Genomic DNA, 25991 nt, shown 5'->3' with positions numbered 1-25991 from the left:
AGTAGAAAGGCGGGAAGCGCGGGCGGCGCGGGCTGTGTGTGTGCGCGCGCGCGCCATGAAGGAGACGCGCGGGTGAGGCGGCCGCGCCTTCCCGCCCTGCCCTGAGGGGGATCAGCGCCGGGAGGGGGGGGGCCCCGGCGGGTTCTCCGGCGAGGGAGGGCGGGCGAGGGGCTGAAACCTCCTTCCTGCCGAGGGAGGAATTGTGGTCGAAATAAATGGTGGAGCGCGCGGGTGGCGGGGCTGCCTTCGCCTGGCGCTCGCCGCATGTGGTGGCGGCGGCGGCGCCGTCGCCGAGCAACGGCAATGGCGGGCGAGGAGCGGCGGTGACGGGGCCGCGCCTCGCTGTGGGGCCGCGCGTCCCGCGGAGCCCCGCGGAGGAGCGACCCCGCCCCAGCCTCGGGCACGGGGAGCGCTGGGAGGAGCGACCCTGCCCCAGCCTCGGGCACAGGGAGCGCTGGGAGATCTGACCCCGCCGGCGGCTCCCTGCGGGCTCCGCGCAGCATGAGCTGCTGCGGCAGCGGCGAAGGGTGTAGCTGGGCTCCCTTCGCCGAAAGTCCCAGGTGGTGGGGTCTTTCCTCTGTTTTCCTGGTTTTTCTGCTGCCTTGTTTTGGTGGCTCGGGAGCTGGTTCCCAGTCCTTTCTCCCCGGCGCTGATGATGGCTGGAGGCGACGCCATCGCCCGCGTGGTGTGAATTTGCCCGCCGGCTCCGGGAGCGTGTGGGAGAGACGCCTCGCTGCTTCGTGAAGCTGTGGAAAAGGGGCAAAACCTGGAATAAACCCGTTTAAGTTGGATTTTTTTGTGTAAAAGTGGGATGTATCGGAACAGACGCGTGTCGGAGGTGTTTGTGGCGCGCAAGTTGTAGCAGGAGTTGGGAAAAGTGTCAAATTGCTGTAGGATTCTCGTTTAAACAGGAGGGTGAATGGGTTAGTGTACCACGTGTGTTAAGATCCATAAGATCACTTATTTATATGTGCCCGGAAGTGTGGCACACTTGAGAAAGCAAAAAAAGGTTTTATTTATTTTTAATTCCAAAAAGGCAACAAATTCCATTGAGCAGAAGCCGCTCAATAAAAATTTCCAAGTGCTGTTTTCCTCGGGTTTTGAGTTGTGAGCTTTCAGTAACATGTGCAAGCAACTGAAAAATATCTACTGTTGACTAGAAGAACTTGATATAAACACTATTTAAATATATATATTTGATGTTGATAATACTAAATTTATCTAATTGATGTTGTCCTTTATGTCACTCTCTAATTATGTGACATGTAGGAAGAATGGGGCAATGAAAGGCAGATGGTGCCTTTCTGTACTCTGCAAAGATCTTAAATGCTGGTGTAGTCCAAATCCCACTCTTGTTCTGTGCAGACTTTGTGAGGTACAAGTCTTAAAATGCAAGAAATGCATAGAACTTGGAAGCAGTTGCTGCTGTAGGTGTTTTGATTCAGTTGTAATGCACAGCAATTAAGCACAGGCTTTCCTCCTGTGTTTGTTTTGAAAATGATATCATAAGAAGGTAAATATGTATTATGAATATTTTTATTTGTGGAGTGGAAGTCTGTGTCTATTTGATTAGGTCAAGCCCTGGTTACACTTGTAACTAAACTTGGAAGACTAGTTGATAGGACTACAGTCCTAATACTTGCCCCCAGCTTCTTGGAAAACACATAGAACAAAGCTTGAAAAATGGGCTTGTAGAGAGGAAGGGGGAAAAACCCCACTAGGTGACTAAAAGCTGTGTGCAAAGTTTGATAATGTCACTTTGAGAGAAGGGAATATTTTCCCTCCAATTAGGAATAAGGAACTATGTGATAAGCTGTCTTTTTTTAAAGTGGGGAAGCTGTCCTTTGAGCACTTCCTAGTCTTATTCCAACCAAAATGGGTCAGGTATCTTAAATAGTAACAAACATCTCTTGACCAACCCAGTAATTCTTTGAAGTTGTCTATATGTGGAGGGGGAAATTACCCAGCTTGAATAATGGCACGTTAATCTCTTTGTCCTTAGGGTCTGGGTATGAACTCTGGCAAGTATGATGAGCTGTGCAGACCTTTTAGTGTTTTCCCCCTTTTGCTACCATTTCTGTAGAGACCTTTGATGCATTAAGCACCATTCTTATCTTCTGTCCCAGTTTCAACTAGTAATGCAAAATGAGGTGCTTTTCCTCCACTTCCCCCTTTCTAAAGCAAGGGTTCTATGTAATAACACACTGAATTTATTGCACCAACTCTGTTTAACAGACCACTTCATTATATGCCTCTACAATCAATTGTAGTGCTCTTCCAGAATCAGTCAAAACACCACAAATACACTTAAAAGAAGTTAAATTGTCTTGTTTAATGTTAGCAGGATGCTGTTGGGAATATCCTTAAATCAAAACAGACATGAAACTGAAATGTGCCTAAAAGTTATCCTGTGTGTGGTGTCATAGTTGGTTAATTTCTTACATCCACAAATGTGTGTTTGATTTGGGTTTCTTCAAAGTAGTTACGTCTTCTAAGTTAGCTCAAGTTATCTAAAAATCATGAGGGTTTTTTTTTCCCCCTCATTTATGTTAATGCTGGGTAAAAGAGCAGAAGTGGGATATGGAAACCTGTAAGCTGAAGGGTGTTTTCCAATAAGGTTTATCTTTTTTTTTTTTTTTTTAATATGTGCTCAGTCCTTTATTTTCTCACAGTACTTCCAGGCATCAGAACCAGCCTCAAGGGCACTATGGACTTACCTCTCCAATTAGCTTGGCTCCTCCTAGTGATATAGACCACACTCACACTCAGAAGCTGATTGAAGCCATGAAGCCATTTGGGGTGTTTGAAGATAAGGAAGAACTGTACCAGAGGTATAACAAGACTGTAAAATTTGTTAACCTCTTGGTTTTGTTTTTGTTTTTTTTTTTAAATCAAACTTAGTGTGAGGTTTTTTTACAGGACAACTGTCCTTGGTAAACTGAATAACTTGGTCAGAGAATGGATTTCAGAACTTGCCGAGAGCAAGGTAAGGAGTTTTTGATATGTTTTTATCAAAACAGCTGAAGCCTTTTGATTTCTTTTAGAGGCCATACTACTAGGATTTATGCTAAAGTTCAGCTTTTAACTTTAAAGTATCAAGTAGAGCTGTAATAACTGCTGTAGAAATAATAAGTTCTGCAAGATCAGGATTTCAAAGTCGTTGGGGCACTGAATAAATTTTGTGAATTGGCTCAATCAGTTGACTTGTTAACAAGGCTGAAACAACACCTTGTGGATGAGGAAGGTGGTAAATTGGCACTAATTTTGCCCCAAACAGCCTACAGCACTCAATCTAGTTTGAAATTATTACCCTAGACATGCCTTTTGAATGGCTCTTAGATTGTGTTAATTTATGTGCCTCTGCTGCAGGGAAGGCTAATAATAGGTCTTAATTTGTATAAATTAATAAGAGTACTGCTACATTACTCAATCTTCTTTTTTTTTTATTATTAGTGGGAAGCTCGACTCACTTCAGAAAACCAGTCTATTAAACTGAAAACCCAGTCTGGGAGTGAAAAGATGTGTTTATGGAGTCTGTTATAGTCTTCCTAAATAACTACTTAAACTTGCATGTAGGACAATGTGCATCTTAAACTCTCTCTTTTCTGCCCACAGAATCTTCCCCCTTCAATAATAGAACATCTTGGTGGCAAGATATTTACATTTGGTTCCTACAGGCTTGGAGTGCACACTAAAGGTAGTACTTTGAGTGTCTGGTCGTAGTTCTGGTGTTGGAAAGTGGCTTCCAGCAAATAACAGAACAAATGGAATCTCTTGGCAGGTTCTGACATAGATGCCCTTTGTGTTGCTCCCAGTCATGTGGAAAGATCGGATTTTTTTCAGTCATTCTTTGAAAAACTGAAAAATCGAGAGGAAGTAAAAAACCTGAGAGTGAGTAAACCCTGCCTGGTAGTGTGTGCAACTTTTACTATAAGAATATTCATGTTAGACTTGTATTAGTAGTAAATGTCTTACAAGCCCAAGTTAAAATAGAAATTGTTTCTGAGCACCTTCTAAAATACTGGTTTATGCAGCATGAAAATGTTTTATGTCCAGCTTTTGGTTTCTTCCCCCGAGGACCGTACATCACATAAGAGTTATTGTGGTTTCTTCTCCTCTCCCTGTGTTTGGGAATGAGTCAGTTGTATCAAAAAGCAAGGTTGTACCTGGAAGATATGATTTCATCTTAGATGTAGGGAAGGGGCTTACAACCACTGATCCTGATGGTTTGTTGTGCACTGACAGTTTGTTACAACACGCGATCAGCCCCTGAATCTCTTGCCTAAGTAGCTTTTTAATAAAATCTAATATTAGTACCATAATAGTGCTACACTGCTGGAGGGTTATTAGCAATTTTCTTTGTGTTTGGAAGCAACTCTGTACTGAGGAGTTGAGCAGTTTAAAGTTCTATACTTTATCATAGTATAGGAAAAACACTGAAACAGCAGAACGATGTTTCATTACACACATGCTCTCCTTCACAGGCCATTGAGGATGCCTATGTGCCAGTTATCAAATTTGATTTTGATGGCATTGAGGTAAGAATTTTAACTTGTAGGTTTGGTTTGGTTTTTTTTTCTTGCTTTGGAGTGGGATAACTTTTCCAGGGACCTGTGATCGTGCTGTTTTACAAGGCTATTGGTACCTTACAGTGTATTTAGGAAACTGTAGTTAAACAGCCTGACCACAGCCTATCCCAGGAGAAGACCCTGAGTAAAATGGGATCTTGCAGGAAAATAAGTCCCTAGGAAGCCATCATGAAGACACTTATTCAATGACCCTTTTGTGGCCTTTATCTGGTACAGACATTCCCAGAATAATTTTCTTGCCTCAGACTGTAAAAAAACCAGATACTTAAGGGCTTACAGCATAAAGAAAATGCTCTCTTATTTGCTGAAGTATAGTTAAGGTGGTTTGAACTTAGGTCTTAGTTCTGTGGTTAATTTTAAATTTCCTCTTAACAGGAATTCTAAGTTTAGAGTAATCTTTCCAACTTTGGGAAAAAAAAAAGAGGTGGTTTTGTAAATAAATATGGAACTTAGTGCAATTTTGTTGTTTTCTGGCAAGCAAATCTCTTGGCAGATTTATCTGTGGTCACATAATTCTAAATAAAAATGTTAACCACTCTTTTTAGAGTTGACTAAGAGTCAAAAGTGTCCCTCACTAGTGTGCTGTTTGCAAACTGCTGCATTGTAAACTCATGGTTGGAACCTTTTTCCCTTTAAGATTGATCTTGTGTTTGCAAAACTGTCCATGCCAACTGTGTCTGATGATCTCGATCTCAGAGACGACTCGTGCCTGAGGAGCCTGGATATAAGATGCATAAGGAGCTTAAATGGTAAGTGTGTTTTACACACCTTTAAAAAGGAAGTGTTACTGAAATTGGCCTAGAACTGGCACAGAATGCACATTACACAACCCACATTTCTGTACAGGTTGTAGGACTGATGTCCTGTGTGCTTGAGTTCTGAGGTGGCAATGAGTGGGCTTCAATTTAGATATTTCAAGGAGTTGTGTGTTCAGATAGACGTGTATTTTTAGATTGGTTTGTGTGCAGTGTTCCATTTTCCACAGCAACTCACGTGACTAGGTAGGGCACTTGATAAAGAATGTGTGGTAGTTCATTTAAAAAAAAAATAATTAAAATACCTGAAGTCCGACTTGCTCACTTCTTAACACCGTTTGGTTTAATGGTTCCTGGCTGTCAAAAGAAACCTGGCTCTTTGGAATTAAAGAATCACAGAATAGTTATGGTTGGAAGGGACCTCTGGTATCATCTCGTCCAACCCCCTCCTGCCAAGGCAGGGTCACCTGGAGCAGGTGACACAGGAATGTGTCCAGGTGGGTTTGGAATGTCTCCAGAGAGGGAGACTCCATGACCACCCCGGGCAGCTGTTCCAGTGCTCTGCCACCCTCCATGGAAAGGGTGAGGTGGAACTTCTTGTCTTTTAGTTTATGGCCAAAACATCCTGTACAAAGACCTTATTACAAATGGTTAGTTGGCATTTAAACTATGAAAAAGCTGTTGAGGGCACCAGTTACCTGAAGTGATACCGAATGTTGTGTGTAATCTGTAATTTTTTTAAGGAGATACAAAAGAATTAATTCAAACTTGTGTTCATAGACTTGAACAAACCATTGATCAGCATAAAACTGACTCGTACCTGTTGCTAGGAACTTCTGCACTTCAACTTTTGTCTTGCAGGCAGCAGGGTTACTGATGAAATACTACGTTTGGTGCCAAATCTGGAGAACTTCCGCCTCACACTCCGGGCAATTAAACTGTGGGCAAAACGTGAGTAACGGGATTGCTTGTGGTCTTTAAACCTTTCAGAGGCATCTCATGCCTTACTACTGGATGTACCTCAGCTTTGGGTTGCTGTTTAAATGACAGTTGTTAAATTGAAACCTCCTTTAGTTTAGATTCAGGGTCTGTTTGTGTGGTAGACTCCATGTGGTTTTTAATGCTTACAAGACAGGGTGCTGCATTCCTTGTCAGGAACCTGATTACAAATGGTAAAAATCCTGAATTAAGTACAAAAGGATTAAGAAAATTTTGTGCATGTGGCTAGAGCAAGTACCAGAAGAATAGCAGAACTTTTTTTCTCAAAGGGAGGTGGGAGTGAAGCAGTAGCTGTGGCAGCATAAACACATTTTAGAGTAGCAATATTTTGAGAAGCAGTGTGGTAATAAACAGCAGTTTTGGCCTCACTGCACTGCAAAAACAAATGACTTTGGGGCTGAAGTATGCTGGGGTTGTGAAGCTGGTGCTGTAAGACTACAGACTAACTATGGTATCCCTTCTAGGACGTGGTGTTTACTCCAACATGATGGGGTTTCTTGGTGGAGTTTCCTGGGCGATGCTGGTAGCGAGGATATGTCAGCTCTACCCGAATGCTTTGGCCTCTACTCTCGTCAACAAGTTCTTCTTGATTTTTTCAAAGTGGTAAGAGCTATTGTTTATTTTAATTTGCATAGAGAAGTAACATATCTAGATGTAGTTCTATTTAAAGATTTCCACTGACAACATCCAGTGGAAGAGTTTGAAATGGATATTTAAACGCTGACTTTTCTTACACAGGGATTGGCCAAAGCCGGTATTGCTGAAACGACTTGAAGAGAGCTTTCTTAATTTACCAGTATGGGACCCTAGGGTATGTGAACATTGAATTCAGAAGCCTTTAAACTTTTCTCCTGACCTGAACTGATGCTAAACAAAGTTGTAACATCACAGGTGAACCCATCGGACCGGTACCATGTGATGCCCATCATCACACCAGCCTATCCACAGCAGAACTCTACGTACAATGTGTCTACCTCAACACGAGCAGTGATGGTAGAGGAGTTCCAACGTGGTAAAGTGCTTTCCATGCTTATTATCTGGCTAAGCAGATAATTGAAACCACATTATCTGAACTAGTTTTGCTAATTGAGGTGTTTTAGTTAGGATAAGGTCTCTGGGAAGTCCACCTGTTGCAGGCAACGAGACCAGTTCAATGATGAACTGTCGTAGTAGATCTGCAATGTGTCAAGGGAATTCATGCTTTTTGATCTGCCAATTACTGTCAATCTTGTAAAGTTTATAGTCCTAAAAACAAAATGGTAATAAGGTTTTCAACCTTAATTGTAGGTCTTGAAGTTACAGATGAGATTCTCAAAGGAAAATCGGACTGGTCAAAGCTCTTTGAACCACTGAACTTCTTTCAGAAGTACAAGTATGTATGAAATCTGTTGTCTGAACCTGAAGTAACTCACTGGTTAGCATAATGAGTTGGGGTCTAAATAGAAGGTTGTATTTATGTGTTTCAGTTTGGGGTGGTTTTTTTTGGTTGGTTTGTTTGGTTTTCTTTTTTTCTTTCTTTTAAAGAAACTGGAGGTAGTCATACAAATTTTGGTAAGGATAAGCATAGGAAAGATAGGAAAAACTGTCTAATGCCACTGATGCTGTTTTTACTACAAAAAACCCCACCTAATATCTAGAATGTAGAATAAAGCCCTGAGCTAGTGTGTTTATTTTCCTTTTCTTCTAGACATTATATTGTGCTCACTGCCAGTGCCTTTACAGAGGAGCATCACTTAAACTGGTAAGTCTGGCTTTGGGCGTGGGTCCAATTCATAGTTGAAACTCAATTCAGTGTTGCACTTTATTTTTGTTAATTGTATTAACAAATGAAGTATTTAATTATGCAGCTAGGCATGGAATACACTTCCACCCCCCACTTTGAAGACCACTGTTCTGGAGTCTTAGACTTGGTTGCATAAATAGTTTTACTTAATGTAATGTTTAGTTAAGGACTAGATTGCACTGGTATGTTGTCAGCCTATTCCAGACCTACTTTTCTTCAATGAAGGGAGATATGCCAACAATAACTTCTGTGAATGTGCTGACTAACTGTGAGTCTTGAAATAAGGGGATATATGAGGAATTAAGGCACTGTAATGTGTGTTATTAACTTTTCAAGGGTTTTCTTTGTCAAGAAATTAGTACTTTGCTTGCTCGCAAAACACCTCTCTGTAAAAACCTTAATTTTACTTAAAAGCTTGGCTTGTGCTTTAAATCAAATAATTCTTTTGCCATCTATAAAGATAGCTTAATGTTTAAAAATAGTTCTAATAAGTAACACCTTTTATCTGAGCTTTCTAATATATTCACTTAAAAAATCCTGTCAGCTGCAGTTTGGTGTCAGTCACAGCTATGTACAACAAGGTGTGTGGGCAGAGGGCCAAATAATTCTTAATGTGAAATGTTCTCAGGTGAACAAAGCTTGTTGTTTCAGTAAAGACAAGGGAAGTTCTGTCTCTGGTAAGAGCTGATGGTTTTGCAGTGACAAAAATGGAGGCAAATTTTTCAGTTTATCAGAAGATAAACTTGATTCAGGTTGCTATAAGAACAAGTTTAGTTCACCAACTCTTGTGTGGATTTGGGGATAGCACATCTCTGTTATTCATCAACATAAGATACTTTTGAATAACAGGTAGATTTCTGACTGCTTTCCAAGTTAGGGTTTTAGGTAAAAGGATAAAATACCAGTACTTTATTGAAATTAAAGCCCTTATGGCCATGGTTGATTTCTTGGGGAAGATTCTGATGAGACTGACTAGATCGTTTGTTTATTAAAATAATTCTGGTTTTCCATTTTCACTGATCAATCTGCAGGAAGAATTGTATGTTTACTTGGGTGTAATTGCACAGTTGTGCTTGAGCCTTTTCTAAACCACTCTTCTCCTTGATCCTTGGGGTAAAAAGGGGTTTTGCTGCACTTGAAAATGCAGCCAGAAGTGCTGGGATCTGCTCCTTGTTATTTTCATCATAGATTATGGGTGGAAGTGTTGTATCTGAACTGTTAAGAGTACGTGTTAAACTTACTTATCTTTGTCTTTAGAAACAAAAGCTTGAATGTCACTGGAAACACCTCACATAAAGATATACAGACCTAGTTATCTGCTCAGCTTATTGATAGGTTAACATTGTAATACAAAAAGGCATCTAAGTGATGTGCTGGACACAGTTAAAAATGAATAAATATCTCTTGTTCTTACCAGGATCGGCCTTGTTGAGTCTAAAATTCGTGTGCTGGTTGGAAACTTGGAAAGGAATGAATTTATAACTATTGCACATGTACAACCACAGTCTTTCCCTGGCAATGAAAATCTCTATAAACAGTGAGTTTTGTTACTTTGCTCTTCTGAAGTACAGTTTGGCCAGTTTATTGTAACTTATTTATTTATATTCGTTCACCTCAGCTCACGGGTGAGAGGTGTTGGGTGTGTTCTGTAGGTTTGTTCACTAACAGGGTCCTGAGCACATAAGATCTTTTTAAAGAAGGGAGAACGAACTCTGAGAACTTCAGTGTGGTCTGGCTCTAACCTTTAACTGCTGCATACAACTAGAGTGTGCTAGAATCCAAATAACTGGCACCTGTGCCCACATCAGGTTTGTGAATCTGTCTTTTTAGGAATGGGTATGTGTCAATGTGGTTTCTTGGACTTGTATTTAAGAAAGTGGAAAGTGCAGAAAAGACTAATGTTGATTTAACCCATGGGATACAGTCGTTCACAGACACAGGTAAGCCTCTGTTTTGCTCTGGACACGGGTTTACTTCTTTATTTTCTGGTGGAAATTCCTTCACAAAGTGAACTGTGCACTAAATATTCCTATAGAGAGCAACATATAGATTGGCTTTAAAACCATAACGTGTTGACACTTTTTTCAAAGTCCATCTTGAAACAGAAGTGTGTGTTAGTCACACACCGTGTACCATATGTGAAATAACAGTTCTGTAGATCATGATGTAAACACTGCCAAAGGAACTGCTTTTCCTGAAGGGAACAGTCAGATGTGAAGCCAGGAGATGTCCATTTCCTAAAAGGGTAGCTACACATGTTGAAAACCAGAAGTCAACTGCTGAACTTCGAAAGTGTAAATTCGCTGTTTCAAGCTCTAAGATGAGTTGTTAATGCCTGTTGATGGTATTTTTCCAAGACAACAGTTTGTGGATGACATGATCCCAGAAGTGTGAAAGTCACTGAGTTGTAATTGCCTCCTGTCTTGCATGTAAATTTTCATGGTCATATTCTCTTACTACTTTTGATAGATACAAAAATAAATTACTGCAAGTAATAATAAAGGAGTTTGGGGTGAGAAGTTGAAAGTATAGATCTTTCCCACAACCTGTTTAATTCTTCCCGAGCTGGTTGCTCTTGTACCTTTCAGAAGTGCATGTTTGCTTAGGCTCAGGCCTAAGAATAAGAGAACTGGGCTATTCTTCTGAAGTTACAAATGTGTTTGGGCAAAGTTCCAAACACTGAAATCCTTTAAATGTTTGTTGGAGTTTATCCATAGTACCAGAATCCAGAAAGAATTCAGCAGAAAAGGCATTTCTTGAGAAGTGTGAAATCCTTTGGTAAATGTGGGCATGACCAGTAGTTATGTGCTAGAAAGCTGTTACCATGTGCCTTGACTCTGAGAGAATATTTTTAGAGGGCAAAGATGAATTTCAAGTTGATAGGCTCAAGGATACAAGGCTCACTGGAGTCCTTTTGCTCAGAGACCTTTATTTCCCTTTTACATGAAAAAATTTTGAATTTATTTTTAAGGAACTATCCATGTTGGTGTGTATGTCCATGTTTGTGCTTTTGTTTTATTTTAGATCTGCTGTAGAAAGACTATTAAGCCTTTTTGTTGCATGTCCTGACTTTGATTCCCACTCTGTTAGTAAGCTGACTTTCCAGTTACACTCATGATAGTCCAGTTAGATAAGCTTATCTAAATGTGACTTAATTCTGTAATAACTGTTGTGCTACTACAGCATTTTCCAGTTCATAAAAGGCCATTCAGAAAAATCTGTTTAAATTGTAGTGAGTCTGCTAAATCAGATGTCCCTAAAATCCAGTCTTGCTTACTTGGACAGAATTTTGACATCTGAACTGCTGAAAAGTTGTATGATGCTACAGAACTGTTATGGAAAAAAAACCCACAATCACCACTGTAAATGCCAAATAAGAAATTATTCTGAATGTTGAGTGAAGTGCCTGGTCTCTCCTCAATGCACAGTTGGGGTGATTCAGAAAGTCCTCTGGGTCTATTCTCAGCCAGAAATCTAATGGTTAAGGGCAGACATGTTCCTAAAGAAACCATGTGTAACTCTGACAAGTACCTAATTCCAACATCCCCCAGCAAGCTAAAATTCTGTGTTTGATGTCAGTTTACAGGCAGGCCAGTGCCCTCAACATCCTAAAGGAAGGTATGAAGATTGAGGCAACTTATGTGAAGAGAAAGCAACTGCATTATTTTTTGCCAGCAGAAACCTTACAGAAAAGAAAGAAGGTATAATAAAAACTCGGCTCTTCTGGTAATTTTTTTTTTTTTTGCTTTAATAATTATTTGAAGACTTGATTTATTTTTTACCTGTCATTTCAGCAAAGAGTTTCAGATATTAGTCAAGGCAATAGTGGACTTCAGTGCAAAAGGTCGTCTTTAGGGGAAAGCTGTTCGGACAGTTCCAAAGACAGAGACTCCAGAGCACCATCTAATTCCTCTTTGTTAAATAAGATATCCAAATTGGACCCCTCTACAGCAGAGACAGAAAGGTTAGTGCCATCACCTGAGAGCTGTGGAGAAGCTGCTTTTAACTGAGTCACAGTGTAAATGAAGCCTAGGGTTTCTTGTTTGTGGATTGTAAATATGTGGAGGGCTCTGAGGAACAAAGCTGGAATCTCCTTTGGGCACGTGGTTGGAGACAGGTTAAAGAAATCCTGGAAAAAAAATAATTTTAATGTACATGAACACGTAGGAATGAAGAACTTGACACCAGGGAGATTTAGTCTTGAATAAAAATCTTCATAGGTTAGTGTGTAACTTGAAGCTGGAATATTTTATGTGGAAGTACCTGTTCTTTCTTCCAAAAAGTACAGTTAGAGCCAAGTGGATTAAGGAAGCACTGATCTTGGTCACAGAAACGCCAGAGCTGCTTCTGACTTAGTGGAGTGGTATGAGAACTGGGGCAGTAAAAGTGTCTGGGGAGACTTCCTGGGAAGTCTATTTATCCATAAACTACTTCAGCACAGGAGGAATATGTAATCCTGGGAGTAATTGCCCAGTCCTACCGAATGTGTGATGCCTGCTGTGTTCAGACAGTTTGGTTCTGTAGGGGTCACACAAAAAAAAGAAAAATAAGCAAAAACTTGTGTTGCACATCTGGGTAGAGCAGATACAATGCTTAGTTAGAAGCAGCACAGTGTGCTGGATAGACTAACCTGGGAAAACACTGAAGGAAATGCTGCAGTTTAAGCTGTGGCCTGAAGTTCAGCAGAAGGATGATCTTGTCCTACCTACATGACCTGTGACTGTGTTGTTTAATAGAGCTGTGGTGACAAGCTAAGAAGGTCTGTGCAAGCATGAACATTCTGGAAATGAGATATATAGTATTTCACAAACCAGCATTTTGTAACTCCGGTGTTTGACTTTTATAGAAATGTTGCATGTCAGAGTTGTAGTGGTGCCAACAGTGTAGCTGAGCCATCAACGTCTAAGGGACTCTGCATTCCCGTGACTGACCCAAGTATGTATTTGAAGTGGTATGTGGAATGCAGCCTTTAATTTCGTGGCCAAACTCTAAAAGCCAGGTGTCTCCTGCAGAAATGGAGGCTTCAGTTGCACTAAGAACATCGGGACCTCCAATGGGTTGCACCATTCCAGGATATAACACAGTTTCTCAGCTCAGAACGTGTTTTGTCCAAGGACACCATAAATTAAGTGGGACTCTAATCACGGATCCTAAGAGTGCTTCACCCAAACAACATTATTCACCAACCTCTAAAGTATCTCGTCTACCTACACCGGGAGAATGCCCCCAAAAAGCCATAGATGGAGAAAAGGCAAGGAAGGGGGGCTAGGCCAAGGGTTTGAAGTAGCATTAATTACTGATGTAGAATAAATTAACTGAAAAGAAATGCGTTTATGCATCCCCAGTGGATTTGGGAATCAAAATTTAAGCATAATTACTGTTTTACCAGGATGTACGTGTGAGAAATTGTCTTGAATATAACATATAGCTATTAAACAACATTTTTTCAGGAGCTGGCGCTTAATGAGTGTTTCTCATCTGGTGCCAAGGTCTCTAAATACTACTGTACTTATCTATCACTGCAGTGACCAATTGCTGAATGGACTCTCTCATCTGGAAGCAGTTCTCAGTACAGAAAAAATTGATCTCCAAGTGAAGTTATGAATCTTATAACTGTAAAAGTATGAGCTAATCTGGTTCTGGCAGATGCTTTTTGAATGCCTATTGATAGTTTTGCTGCTTTAGAAATCAGCAGCCAACTCAGCAGGTCATTCTACTGCTGAAATGAGTGTGGAGTTGCTTGTTAAATCTTGGTTTTGTGGAACCTTTTAGATTAATGCTTGATTTGGTTTATTGCTGTATGTAAATCTCCTTAAGTAGCTGTTCTTGTGTCTTGACCTCTGATTTGAGGCACAGGCAAAGAATAAGTAGAAAAAAAAAAACCCCTCCATTTTGACACTTGTAAAGAATCAACTTGCAGGACTGTTATCTGGTATTAAATATTGCAAGTACAGATTTCAAGGTTCGGGTAGTTAACACTTTTTGAGAGGCTTGAGATTCCAGAGGGGTAATGGTGGATTGTATAGATGTTCTTTTAAGAATGACTGCTGTGACATTTAATGTGTTGAGTAGGGCCAGTACTCAGATATGAAGGTAATTTTAGCACAGCAATTATTTTGAGTCTGTGTGTTTTGTTCTTCCAGCTAAACGTCTGGGATTCAGATTTCACAGAAAGAGGATGTCCTCAAGATGGGAGGAGGAGAGCTGCAAAAAATGTAAGTTTAAAGTGATTTCACTCTAGTGGACTAACTGAAAAGCTGAGTAGTCTAGTGCCTAGAGTACCTCACATAAATACTTTGCACATCTACTGATGGAAACAAAAATAGGCTTTTTGGTTTAGCTTATTTCAGTCTTCATTTTCCAAATATTGCACCTGGCTGCCCTATCTTTTACAGGTTACTACTAGATGATGTGGTAGTATCTGGTAGTATATTTTTATTTTCTTTTTAAAACCACTTGATTCCCTGATGCAAAACTGCTATAAAGACTAAAGCATTTGCCCTCTCCAAGGGAAGATAAAGAGCTTTGCTACTGAAGCATAAACTCTTGGGGGCACACCCTCAAATCAAGATGAGATCTTGTTGGTAGAGGTTGAAATACCTGAAGCACTGTTTTGTGTGCTTTTAGGGCCTCACAATGCCTAAACCCACCCCAGGAGGTGGAGGTTGTCAATGCAGGAATGATTTAAAGTATCCCAGCTGCCAGAACTTGCTGCCTCTCCATCATGAAGTTGGCAACACTGCCTCACAAATCTCTTCTGGCTTTTTTTTTTAGGGTGTCCTTGATGGAAAATCCATGCAGATTCCAGTGATCACATCGAGATCACAGGTATTTTTTGTGCTTTTGTATTCCTAGGTAAAACAGAACTAGCATTTCCATTTTACGTACAAAGATTTATGGAACATTAATCCCTGTAAACTTGGGGGTTTGAAGTAGTTGGTAAGGTCATGCTTCCAACAAATTAAATATCTGAACAGTGACCTTCCAGGTTTACTCACAGAAGTGAAGCCAAAGCTTCCAAGTTGTTGAACTTGAAAAAACATGTTTCTATGTCCTCAAACACTGACAGTTTGTGCCCTGATTTGGGGTTTTTTTTGTGCTGTTATCAGTACTTGTATTTCTGTGATGAGACCTGGAAGCTTTGAAGTCTATGAGTGACTTTAACTGTTCTGTGTCATGTAAAATGTTGTGAATTTGAGGGTTGTAATCTGGACAGTAGAGACAGTTTCCCTGATCCATGGATTTGAGAAAAATGGCAGCTTCCTCTATTATGCTCTTGAGCAACTTGCAACTAATTTCAGCTCCCATCAGGAGCTGTCTGTTGATACAAGAAAAGAATTGTGCAGGGGGGAAAAGGCTCTTCTTCTGTATCTGGTGCTAATTAAACAAGTGGTGTGGTGGAAAAAAAAAAAAGATCTCTGAAAAATGGGTTTGGGCCATGTTATTTTGGTACATAAAGAATGTTATATTCAGCTAGGAGAGGGTTTATCTGCTGCTACTTCTGAATTAATGAATTTAAAATTCATTGATTAATTTAAAATTCCCCTTTTTTTCTTTTTTTTTCCTGTGGCATATTTTTGTGTGTTATAGAGGCTTTCCAGTAAAGAACTACCAGATTCTTCATCTCCTGTTCCAACAAATAGCATTCGTATTGTTAAAAGATCCATCAAACTTACCCTTAATGGGTAACTGGTGTATCTCCAGGTGAAGAGGAATAATTCCTTCTTGATGGTCCATGTTCTGAATGTGTGTTGTAGTTACTAACAAAGCGTGAAAAGTTACTGTAACCAGTTCAAGTCATGGTTTTATACTGGGGTTAGATGCTTGTCTCCTTTTGAACTGCTCTTTGCATATGCTTGTAACATTATTGGCTTTTAAAAAGTCTTAACTGCTGCCACCAGCTTTTGAAACAGCCACGAAAACCCAACCTGTCCTGTGACTTGGATTCAGAATGTCAGCAGGGTCAACTGGTTGCTGCACCCACGTTCTGTTTTCGAGTGTGTTTGAACGTGCCCGTGTTCCCCTGCGCTTTCCTAATTCGTGTGCGCGTGTCATTCTTACCTTAAATTATTTTCCCATTTGGCACCTGCCCTCCTGTGCCTCTGCCACGATGGTGCTCAGCTCTCTGGGCTCGCAGCCTTCCTCTGTCTAGCACAGCCATGCCCTGCAAGGGTATTGCCTCCCATGGAGGCCCACAAATGATTGAAGTGTTGAAGGAAATGCAGCAGAGGATTCTAACCGAGGTGTGGGGATGATAGGCATGTCTTGTGCTGTGTTATCTGAGTAATTTTTTTTTTTTATCTTAAGACTGCTCCAAGATGAGACTTTGAGAGGCTTTTTCTTGTCACTGGGTAGTAAAGCCAAACCCTGAACACAGAGCTGAAGATGCACCGAGACATTGCAGCAGCTGAAGGCTGCTGTGACACTCGTGCCCACCTGCAGGGTGGAAAGCCAGTGGCAATGCAGAAAGTGGTTTCAGATAAACCCTGGAAGCTGCTCTAAATGCTTACATAAAAACCTCTAGTAGCCTTAAGTCTGGTTCTGTAAGCTGATAACACTGCTTACCCAGTTAAGTGCATTGGGGTGTTTGAGGGGTGGGGAGAAACTCTGATCCTATGGAACAAGTATTATGCTCCTTGTCTCTTGTAATGTCTTTCTAATGTGGTGTTTTTGTAAATGACCCTGTAACTTGTTTTTCTAGAGTATTTTTGTATGTCCTGTAAAATACTGTCTTGAAAGCAAAATTTAAAATCTTCAGTCTCTTTTTGTTTGGGGTTTCTTTTTAGTGCATGTGGTTTGCTTAAAAAATCTAAACAACTAAACCAACTCTAAGGGACAGGAGGAAGGCAGTGCCAGAAAAAAATGTCCTACAAAATGATAATGGCATAGAATTGTTTATGGTTGGATTCTATCTTAAAGGTCTTTTCCAACCTAAACCTAACACTACCGAGTCCAGCACTAAACTGTCGTGCTGGGGGAAATCTGAGGAGAATAGGAACACTGCTTTCCTGCTTCTGGGATATCCGTGTTTGGATTTAATGCCCTTGGAATTGTGCAGTTTGCAAACTGTTGACAGCTGAAGTCCCAGTTTGCCCTGTGGACAACAGATAGCCCAGAATTCTTTTAAAATTAGTTGCTTGGCTTAAAGAGCAAATCTGAGCTGGAAACATCTTAAGTACCCACCTAAAACCTTAGTGACAAGACTGAAGGACTATAAAGAAATAAGGTGGCATGTATTTTGTCTTGATTGTTTAGCATTCCTCCTGCTGCAAGTATTCCAAACTTGTGGAGAAAGCATGACTGTATTTATCACAATCTACTTGTTTTTTTCCTTATTGTCTCTGGTTTCCAGCTTGCTCCAAGTTAGAAATTGGCCTTAGTGGGTTTGAGAGGTCTTATTCTTTCCTCTCCTCTCCAAAACTTAGACTAGAAGGCTTAGATTTAGTCACAGGTTAAAATTAAGAAACAGAACCCATATTACTCCAGTAGCTTTTAGCAGAACTGCACCTTGGGTTTGTGAAATGGTTGCCTCAGCTTTGTGATGTGTTTTAAAGCAGTGGTATTCAAATATTGCCAGGTCTGTAGTAGTTACAGTAGGTTTACAACTACAGCACCTGTGTAAACACAAACTTGTCGTGGATCTGAAGGAATTAAAGCTGAAGTAGGTGATAAGATAAGATAAACAGCAAAACAAATATGGGAAGTGTTTTGTAGTAGTCTACGATCCCGTAATATTCCCATGCTTTTAAATTCTTCCACTTGAGTATTCCAAGGCTATTTAAGGGCTGATTTTTTTTTTCCCCCATAAGCACATGCACTTATGCAGCTACTCTCAAACCAAACTAACCTAACTAATGGATATCAAAGTATATACCTTTACACAAATCTTTATATTTTACTCTTGCTTCGTTGTTATCTTCTAATTGCTCTTTTTTTTATTTCTCCCCACCCCCTTCCCTCTTAGGGTTTTAAGAGGAATGTTCAGGGTTTTAAGAAGAACATTCAGGAAGAATTTAGGTTACTAGTTTCTCAGACTTGATCCATTGGTGAATTACACGTCTTATCTTAATGTATCTTGACATATAAGATGTCAAGTGTGATGTTAAGTGACGTCAGTGTTTTGGAGTTTCCCTGGATGTTGCAGAAGTTTGATGCTGCCCCAGGACTCTGCAGATTAGAATTCAGCTGTAATTTGTAAATAAAGTTCCAATTTATTAACCTTAAACGTTCTCCTTTGTTTATGGAGCAAGTCCTCTGTTGAAGTGACTGAAAGGGAAGTTACTCCTGCATAAAGACTCAGTGAGGGAGGCTCTTTGATATCAGACTTCCTGCAAATGTTGCTCTTTTTCTATCTTTCTTAGCTGATTGATGTATCTGTGACTTGAGATGAGGGGTGCATGCTCGGTCTCTTTAAAGAGGAGCAGTTCTATACTGAAATTGTAACTTTGAGCAAGAAATACCCTTGCAGGAATTCACATCTGTGCTTTTTACTTGTTAGGTACAAGCAGAGCAGCAGTTCACGTGAAGTCACCTGTTTTGGCTGTAGCAATTGATTTTCCTGTAGAAACTAAGAGAGAAAGTAATAGAATATTTACTTTTTGCCTTAATGAGGAAAAAGCAAAGGGGAAAAAAGGTACCTTGAAATTATGTAACCTTAACTTTGTGAGGGAGGAGGCCTATTAGCACTGCCTTTATGTAATAATTAAGTGACATAAGCTGTTCAACCTAAAAACACCAGCAAAAACTCCTGGCTGCATTTTTGTGATTACCTCATCACACTTCTTATAAAGAGTGTGGTCCTGTGCATTGTTCCAGTAAGTGAAAAGCCATGGCCGTGGGGAGCAGCCCCGAGGGGCTAAAAACCACCCTGGGCTGGAGGAAATCAAAGAGGGGGGGAACCTCTGTCGGAGCAGGAACTCGCTCCTGTGGGAAAACAGGCACCTTCCTCTACCACAGGAGCACCCCAGTGGGCTGATGCCTTCTGCCTCCATCCACCCACCCACTGGTGTGGCTGTGGGTGCTGTGAACCCCTTTCCTGGGGGGAATGGAAGGGGAGCTGTGGGTGGGTTTCCTGCCCCCCAGCCCGTGGTGGGGGCGGGCAGGGGGCCGAGGGCTGCGTGTGCTGCGATGGTGTCTCTGCAGTGCTCCCAGGGTTCCTTCTGGGAACAGCCCTGGGCTGCTCCCACCCCGGTCACCATCCTGGGGAGCCACCACAGCCCCCTGCTTCCCGCCTGGCTCTGCTGTTCCCTGCTTTCCCTGAGTCCTGCCAGGCCAACTGGAGCACACTGGGGTGTTTCCCACCCTTAATGGTGGGATGTTGAGAATTCCTTGCTGTCTCCCAGCAGGTTGGTCAGCGTGGGCTCCCGGCTGCTGGACCTTGTATATTGTTCTGGGAGGATCTTCACAAAGCAGTAGCCTGGGGGCTGATTTTTCTCTTGTTCCAGAAAATACTGTTAACCTCTCAGCTGTCTGACCTTCGAGAAATTGGTAGAAAAATCAAACTAGGACCAAAAGAGGACTGGGCAGTTCCTCTTTGCTGGGAAGACACTGTCTGAATCCTCCTGCTGTCTTCTCCCAACCTTGTTTCTTATTCACCCCTCATCTTTTTTTCATTTCTTCTGATCTCATGCTCTTGCCTGTCTTCTTTTCTCTCTGATAATTCGCATTTCCCTTTCTCACCTGAATCCATCTTTTCTCCCTGTGAATTTGAGCCAGGTAATACATTATTTGGTGACGATGAGTAAAAATCCCGGGAGTCCCGAACCTGGGGGAGAAATAACCTACTACCCTGTTTGAGTTTCAATGTGTGGCAGCCTGGCAATCAGCTGCCTGCTGTGGGGACCATCCAGCTCACTCTCTGCATGTCTGTGCAATGGAGAGAAAGCTGAAAATTTTGGCTACTAAAAGCAAGTCTGGTAAGCATGTGCAAGGTCGGTCTTATAAAAGATTCAACATGTGCCAAGTTCTGTGTGTCCTTTCAGAGGAAAAGCAAAAACTCCCAGTAATGACACCAGCACAGCCTCCATGCTAAATTTCATGTCCCTGTTTCTAAAATGTGCAGAAGTTTTTCTTAAAAGCTGTTGTAAGAATTCTTTGAATATAATTAAAACACATGTTCCTCGTGATCGTTCTTAGAAATGACTGAGTCATATTTGTTCTGTTTTTCCTACAAAAATAATCTGGAGGGGCAGTTTGTGTAATCATACTCCAAAGAAAAGGTTTTGGCAAACTGGGAGTAACTGAAAATGTGGCCTTAAAACAGGAAGCGTTGACTAGCCATGACCAACAAAGTGTGTTGATGGTATTATGATAAAAATAAATCGAGAGGTAATGCTGTAGCAAGTAGGTGCTAAAGCTAGAATTGCTTTTGTCCATGCAGTTTGAATTTTAATTCTGCTCTGTTTTTCCAGTGTGGCCACTTGGCCAGAACAGAGAGTTATCACACATACTCTGCCTCAGTGCTTGCATGCAAAGAAGAAAAGCTGAGGTTTAGTGAATCACTTGATGTATAAGTGCTTGGCCCTACGCCTTCAGCACTGCTGTGGAATACTGTTTGTTGTGATTTTTGTCAGGTTGTTTTTCCCTTTCTTATGTATTTGATGCTGAATTTACATTTTTATTACGTACAGCCTTTTTCCACTCCTTCAGCAGGAGGACATAACCCTGCCTTAGTGAGCAACACAACAGAGATTTCTAATAGCTAAGCTAAAGAAGCACCAGCTATTTGAAGTCTATACATTTTCTGCTCTCCTGAAACGAAACAGGCATTAGACTGTCAGCAAACTGAAAGCTGGTCCTGATTCTGAATTTTATTTATGAAACCAGAAGTCTTCAAGTATTTCTTGCAAGGCCTGTAACAGGTCATCACATTCACTTCTGGTTTTGCCTGGGTGGTGTAGCACGTGTTAATTTTCTCTGCTCATTTTGAGTGGTTTTACAGGTCTTTAACCAAGACTGTACTTTTTCTGCTATTTAGGATTACGGCTGTTGGGAGAGTCTGAAAAGCAACCCAGTGTAGCTTTTGCTCAGGGCACTTACCCAAAAAATAAAATACCCAATTTTGTCAAATCACAAAACAACAAGAAGATCATGGGAACAGTATTTTTTTTCTGGAGCAATAGGTTTGCAGTAATTTAGTTAAAATCAAGTGGGACAAAAACACGCCCCTGGGAACTGTATTTTGAGGAAAATGACAATGTTGCAAACAGCGAAGTACGAGGAATGAGAAGGCCAGGGAATCCCCTGTTTCTCTTCCCTCTCCTGTTCACCCACTAAATAAATCCTGGCTTACACCAAATGGTAAGTTGTGCAAGTACAGAGATGTTTGCTGTGCTGTCACTCAGAGTAAATGTTTGGTACATTTAAAAAAAAAAAATTATCAATCAGTTGATTGACATTCCTCTTACAGAAATGAGTAATCAACAGCATGTTAATTTTTTCTCCCCTTCATACATGTTGTGACTTCAAGTGGGGAAAATTAAGTAAAGGTAATAATATCTCGATGTTCTCCAGACTCTGCTTATTTCAAGTTATTTTGAGTTTGCCTTTCAGTAACAAGTAAACTGAGATGGATTGTCCAGAAGCGCAACTCTGGAGCTCGAATAGAGGTCTGTAGGTTCAAACTCAAATCTTGTTCAGCCTTAAAGGTCACTCCTGATTTCAGTGGCTGTGATGTCAGTGGGGAAACCCTGGTGCACTTCTGTGTGTCCTCGTGCAAAGGTCTAAAAACGTCAAACAGAAGCAAAGCCACTACTTAGAAAAGTTTAAGGTTACGGGGTAGAAACTAACCACAGGTTCTCAGTGACTTCTAAGCAAGACCTGATTTCATCAGCTCCTGCTTCTATGTGAACTTCAGTCTGTTCTCAGTCAATCTGTTTAGCTTAGATTGTTTTGGTTTTCAGCTACCTAAGAGCTTTTGTTGACAAACAACCCATGGGATGATGATCTATTTGTTAAGTAAGGGATGCCACTAACACCAGTGTTTAAGGTGACTTCTTATCCGAAATAACTGGACAGAGTGCCCACCAAAATTCCTTTTTTTTCCAAGACTTATCCTTATACGTGTAAAAATCCTTTTTAACACTTAAGTCTTTACAATTTTTTTAAGTTGTGGTTTTTTAAAAAAAAATCCACTTTAACAGAAGAGGAATCTAAGGCGTAGAGATTTATGGAGGGTCAGACAGAAATTTTGTGGCTAACACCAGAAACTGAAGCCAAGTTCCCTGAATGTGTGAGATTGTGTTGTTTGACCCTTTTTCTTCAGTCAGGTTGTCTGTGTCTGCAGTGGGGATTCCCAGTACATAACAGTTACTGTATCTGGCTAAGGACTATTATAAGGACTCTGGTAACTATTTCTAGAGACTAAAACTGACACCAACTTCTGACTCTTTTTTTATTTTTTTTTAAAGCCACTATATTTGTTTTAGCCCACTATTCTTGTTGGTTCTTTATAAGCTTGCAGATTAAACAACTTTTCTTTTCAGACCTTGACTTAAGAAGAAAAAAAAAAAAATCACAAATCTGTTTCCTGCTTATTTTTGTTTCTCCACAAAAAAAGTCCCACTAAGAATTTTAGCACAACAGGCAGTGCCATGGGACTGTCAGATCCAAGTTAACACCTTACTAAGTGCTGCTAGGTAAGTTCTTATGTCTTACTGTTGTGGGAATGAGTGAGGTTGGTTGGGAGAAATCTCGATAATTCCCAATAGTAGAACTGAAAAAAAAAATATGGTGACATATTTTCTAAGGAGTTACTGCTCATCTCTACAAAAAAATGAATGAACACTAAATGTAAGTCCTTATTTAAAAAAAATATAAATGTTATGTGTGTGAACTGGTATATTGTTGTATTTTTCTGAATGAATGACAGAGTTTACAGCAAGTTGCTCAAAGCCATCTCCCTTACAATACCTAAATGAATATTCTGTTTGCAGAGCTGTGGACTTTTATCACTCAGATGAAATTACAGTCAACTCAAGTGGAAGCATTGCCTGTAAGTGAGGGGTGTGACTGGGTTCTTGACTCTTAACTGTAGTGCTATGAATGTGTTATTGCCTGACCCCAAATTTAATAAACTTATTCCTGGAATCAAAGCTTGTTCAGTGCAGTGAACACACACAAGGAGCATCACTCCAGCACCCAAGAATGTGCTGTTGCTTCATGAGTTGCTTAAATCCCCTCCAAAGAAAGGTGGAAGAAACACTCCGTGGAGGGAAGTTGGCACACCCCATCCCTTCAGCTTTAGGAGTGTGAATTTTCCCAGATTTCCCAAATAAATCTTGTTCAGTCTCTGCTTAAGTGTGTTATGAGCCAAGATGGAGACACTTTCATGAGGGCAGCCACAGAGAATTGTGGCTCCTCTCCATCTCACTGGTCCAGGACAGGAATTTATGGAGAAACCAAACATCTGTTCATGAAGCAGTGCTGTGCACACAGCATTGGGAAGCTCTGGGTTGGAAGACAGCCAGGATCTCTTGCAAAAGTTGAAAGAATTGTGGGTTACAGACTTATGAAGGGGAGGATATTGCAAAAGAGAAGTGGACAGGATTGCTAGAGCATAGAATGGCAATGGTTGCTGTTATGGAGTGGAAAAAAACAACCCTTTAGTAACCTTTAGTTAAGCAGTGGCTGCTTTGCTGTGTATTGTTTTTATAAACCATAATCAATTTGGGGTTTTTTTATTATTTTAGGAGGTTCTTGCCACCGCCTTCATCCCTGGCACACCTGAGTCTTCCTCTTCTTTCCTTGCTGGAGACTTCTGCTTCATCAGTTGTGGTGAATCAAGTATCTGTGTATAGTTAAGGAGCCAAACACTCTGTTAAAGGGACCAAAATAACACTATGTTTATTTACCCCAGGTTTTTGTTATTTCAAATTAATTACAGGGATGTTTATGAGGCAGGGTTGTTGACCACACATATATAGGTTGTTCATAATGCATATAGTCTGGGAGAAACTGTAATTGCTATGCTAAATATAATTTATTCTGTGGTTCCATCCAGCTATATATTTAATTTTATTTTCCCATTCTTCTTCTAGGGGCGCTAGTAAACATTCTTCCAAGCAGGGATGGTAATGATGAGACAGTAATTGTCTGAGTAAATTATCCAAGCAGCTGCCTTTCTTTTTTTTTTTTTTTTTTTTTTTTTTTGTGTTCACTTCCTACATTTCTGGTGTCCTCTGGCATCAGAACAGAAGTAGAAGTTAGTCCTAGGCTATGTAAATTAAAACTTCTGTCTACGTTACAATTAAAAACATGTCAGGTCACATGGTTTCCACTTGACCAGTTACAGCAGTGCTGTTTTGCAAATAAGGTTTTAACTGTGTTGCAAGTGTGAAGTCCTGAACTGACCAAGTCTGTAGTAACTGGGTCACCTGCCAGAGTTTTTTCTTTCTGTGATGTAGGTCATGGGAATATTTGCAGAAGCAAAAGTGCTGTAATTGCATAGCTGGACCAGTCTTTATGTTGACATTGAAGCTTAAAGATGCATATTCAGGAGGCAGAAACAATATCATGTGTAATTAAGATGCGTGAAAGGAATACGAATTCTAGTTTTTAAAAATTCAGCAGTTAAATGACATGGATTTTTGAAGTAACATCATTGTTATTTTTAGGTTTACTTCCCAATGGGCTTTTTGTACCCCAAGAGCACAGACATTGCCCACTGTTGGGGAAAATGAATTAGTAGCAGCAGCATCTTGTCCAGCTGAATATTAAGGGTCTAACACTGGGGAAAAGAAAGCTGGAATTAAAGGAACGATTCAGGAGAGCTGGAATTAAAGTTTTTTCTTGCAGCAAGAGCTTTCTCCTGGGGCCTGTAGTTTCACTTGGTGGGCCAGGTAAGTTTGGAAGACTTGGGGCGGTAAAAGTATCTGGATGTGAATCAGGTCTCAGTACCAATTTCAGAATTGCAACAGTCTCTCTGCAGGCTGTTTAGAGGTGGGTGTGGGCCATAATGAATACTAATGAAGTGTAGTAGCTCCCTGTACTTTAGGCAAGTGTCTCTGCCAGTACCATGGCCGAGTCTCCTGGAATCAGCCAGATACAGAATTTACTCCTTATTGGACTGTGCAGCATCTGTACCCTTGGGAACAGATTTGGGGTCTCTTACTGAACTATGAGTCTCTACTGTCTCAAAAGCTTTGAGATACTCTTAAATCTGGATTGGTTTACTCATTTGATTTTCCTTTTTCAGGGTAAGGGAAAGGTGGTAAGGAAAACTGAAATAGCTGAAAAAAATGAATTATCTCTAAAAAGTCACAAACTTCTTTAAACCTCTAAATTTGGCTTCTCTGATTATTTTTTTTTTTAAAGCAAGTGATTATGTAGATTGACAGAAATACTTTGCAAATTCAAGTGGGAACTTTGCTCTCCATTTAATTTCTGTTATGCAGATGGTTGTTTATGCAGGTTTCCTTTTAATGGAAACTCCTGGAAAAGGCACAGTCAGCTGTCTCTGGCTACTTTTGGGAGACGAGAGCTCAGGATAACCACACAGAGACCAGCCCTCTGCTTTGCACACGAAAATCTTCACCCTCTTGTTCTGGAAGAGGCAGGAAACCACGAGAGTGTGAGGAGCAGTGAGGGGCAGACACGGTGAGGTGTGCTGGGAAGGCAGAATTTTGGGTGCCCTGTCAGGAAATCGCAGTGGTCACCACGAGGGGGCATTTTATTGAGTCACCACAAACCCAACGGTGTTACTCACAGTCACTGGGGCAGTGGCATCAAGGGACAAGTTGTTGTGACAATCAGGAGTTAGGGCAGGGGAACAGTAATCGAAGACTTTATTCCAAATGCCCCCAGCTCCTTAGTTTCTGCACTTTTGGTACTGGAGCCTGTAATGCTTAGCTTAGAGCCCCTGGGGAT

General features: G+C 40.8%; 2 protein-coding genes across 8 annotated transcripts in view; both read left to right on the top strand.

The window, feature by feature from the left end:
* The first annotated feature begins 19 nt into the window (after nucleotides 1-19).
* PAPOLG (poly(A) polymerase gamma) lies at nucleotides 20-18649 on the top strand. Of its 7 annotated transcripts, none has more exons than XM_027693443.1 (23): nucleotides 414-560; nucleotides 2673-2831; nucleotides 2920-2986; nucleotides 3616-3697; nucleotides 3782-3891; nucleotides 4485-4538; nucleotides 5227-5338; nucleotides 6206-6295; nucleotides 6808-6946; nucleotides 7082-7154; nucleotides 7235-7355; nucleotides 7631-7715; nucleotides 8031-8084; nucleotides 9544-9663; nucleotides 9957-10066; nucleotides 11706-11827; nucleotides 11921-12090; nucleotides 12973-13061; nucleotides 13139-13377; nucleotides 14270-14341; nucleotides 14901-14954; nucleotides 15717-15830; nucleotides 18625-18649. In XM_027693443.1, the coding sequence occupies exons 1-22, from the start codon at nucleotides 502-504 to the stop codon at nucleotides 15813-15815; spliced, it is 2280 nt and encodes a 759-aa protein (XP_027549244.1). In that variant the 5' UTR covers nucleotides 414-501; the 3' UTR covers nucleotides 15816-15830; nucleotides 18625-18649. The 7 variants fall into 7 exon arrangements, with proteins under 7 accessions (XP_027549245.1, XP_027549244.1, XP_027549243.1 ...); XM_027693442.1 differs by lacking the exon at nucleotides 18625-18649 and adding an exon at nucleotides 18091-18351; XM_027693444.1 differs by lacking the exons at nucleotides 414-560; nucleotides 18625-18649 and adding an exon at nucleotides 20-72 and having other exon boundaries at nucleotides 15717-16697.
* Nucleotides 18650-22974: 4325 nt separating this feature from the next.
* The window catches only part of REL (REL proto-oncogene, NF-kB subunit), a 40374-nt gene continuing 37357 nt past the window's right edge, over nucleotides 22975-25991 (top strand). Inside the window, exons 1-2 of the mRNA XM_027693341.1 lie at nucleotides 22975-23118; nucleotides 23816-23900. Coding sequence (XP_027549142.1) covers nucleotides 23041-23118; nucleotides 23816-23900 — 163 coding nt within the window. The 5' untranslated portion in view covers nucleotides 22975-23040. The remainder of the gene's footprint in view (nucleotides 23119-23815; nucleotides 23901-25991) is intronic.

The sequence above is a fragment of the Neopelma chrysocephalum genome, unplaced genomic scaffold (assembly GCF_003984885.1).
Source record: "Neopelma chrysocephalum unplaced genomic scaffold, ASM398488v2 Primary Assembly neopelma1_91, whole genome shotgun sequence".
Lineage (NCBI taxonomy): Eukaryota > Metazoa > Chordata > Aves > Passeriformes > Pipridae > Neopelma > Neopelma chrysocephalum.
The sequence above is the reverse complement of the archived record's forward strand: the minus strand, read 5'-3'. Positions and strand labels throughout refer to the sequence as shown.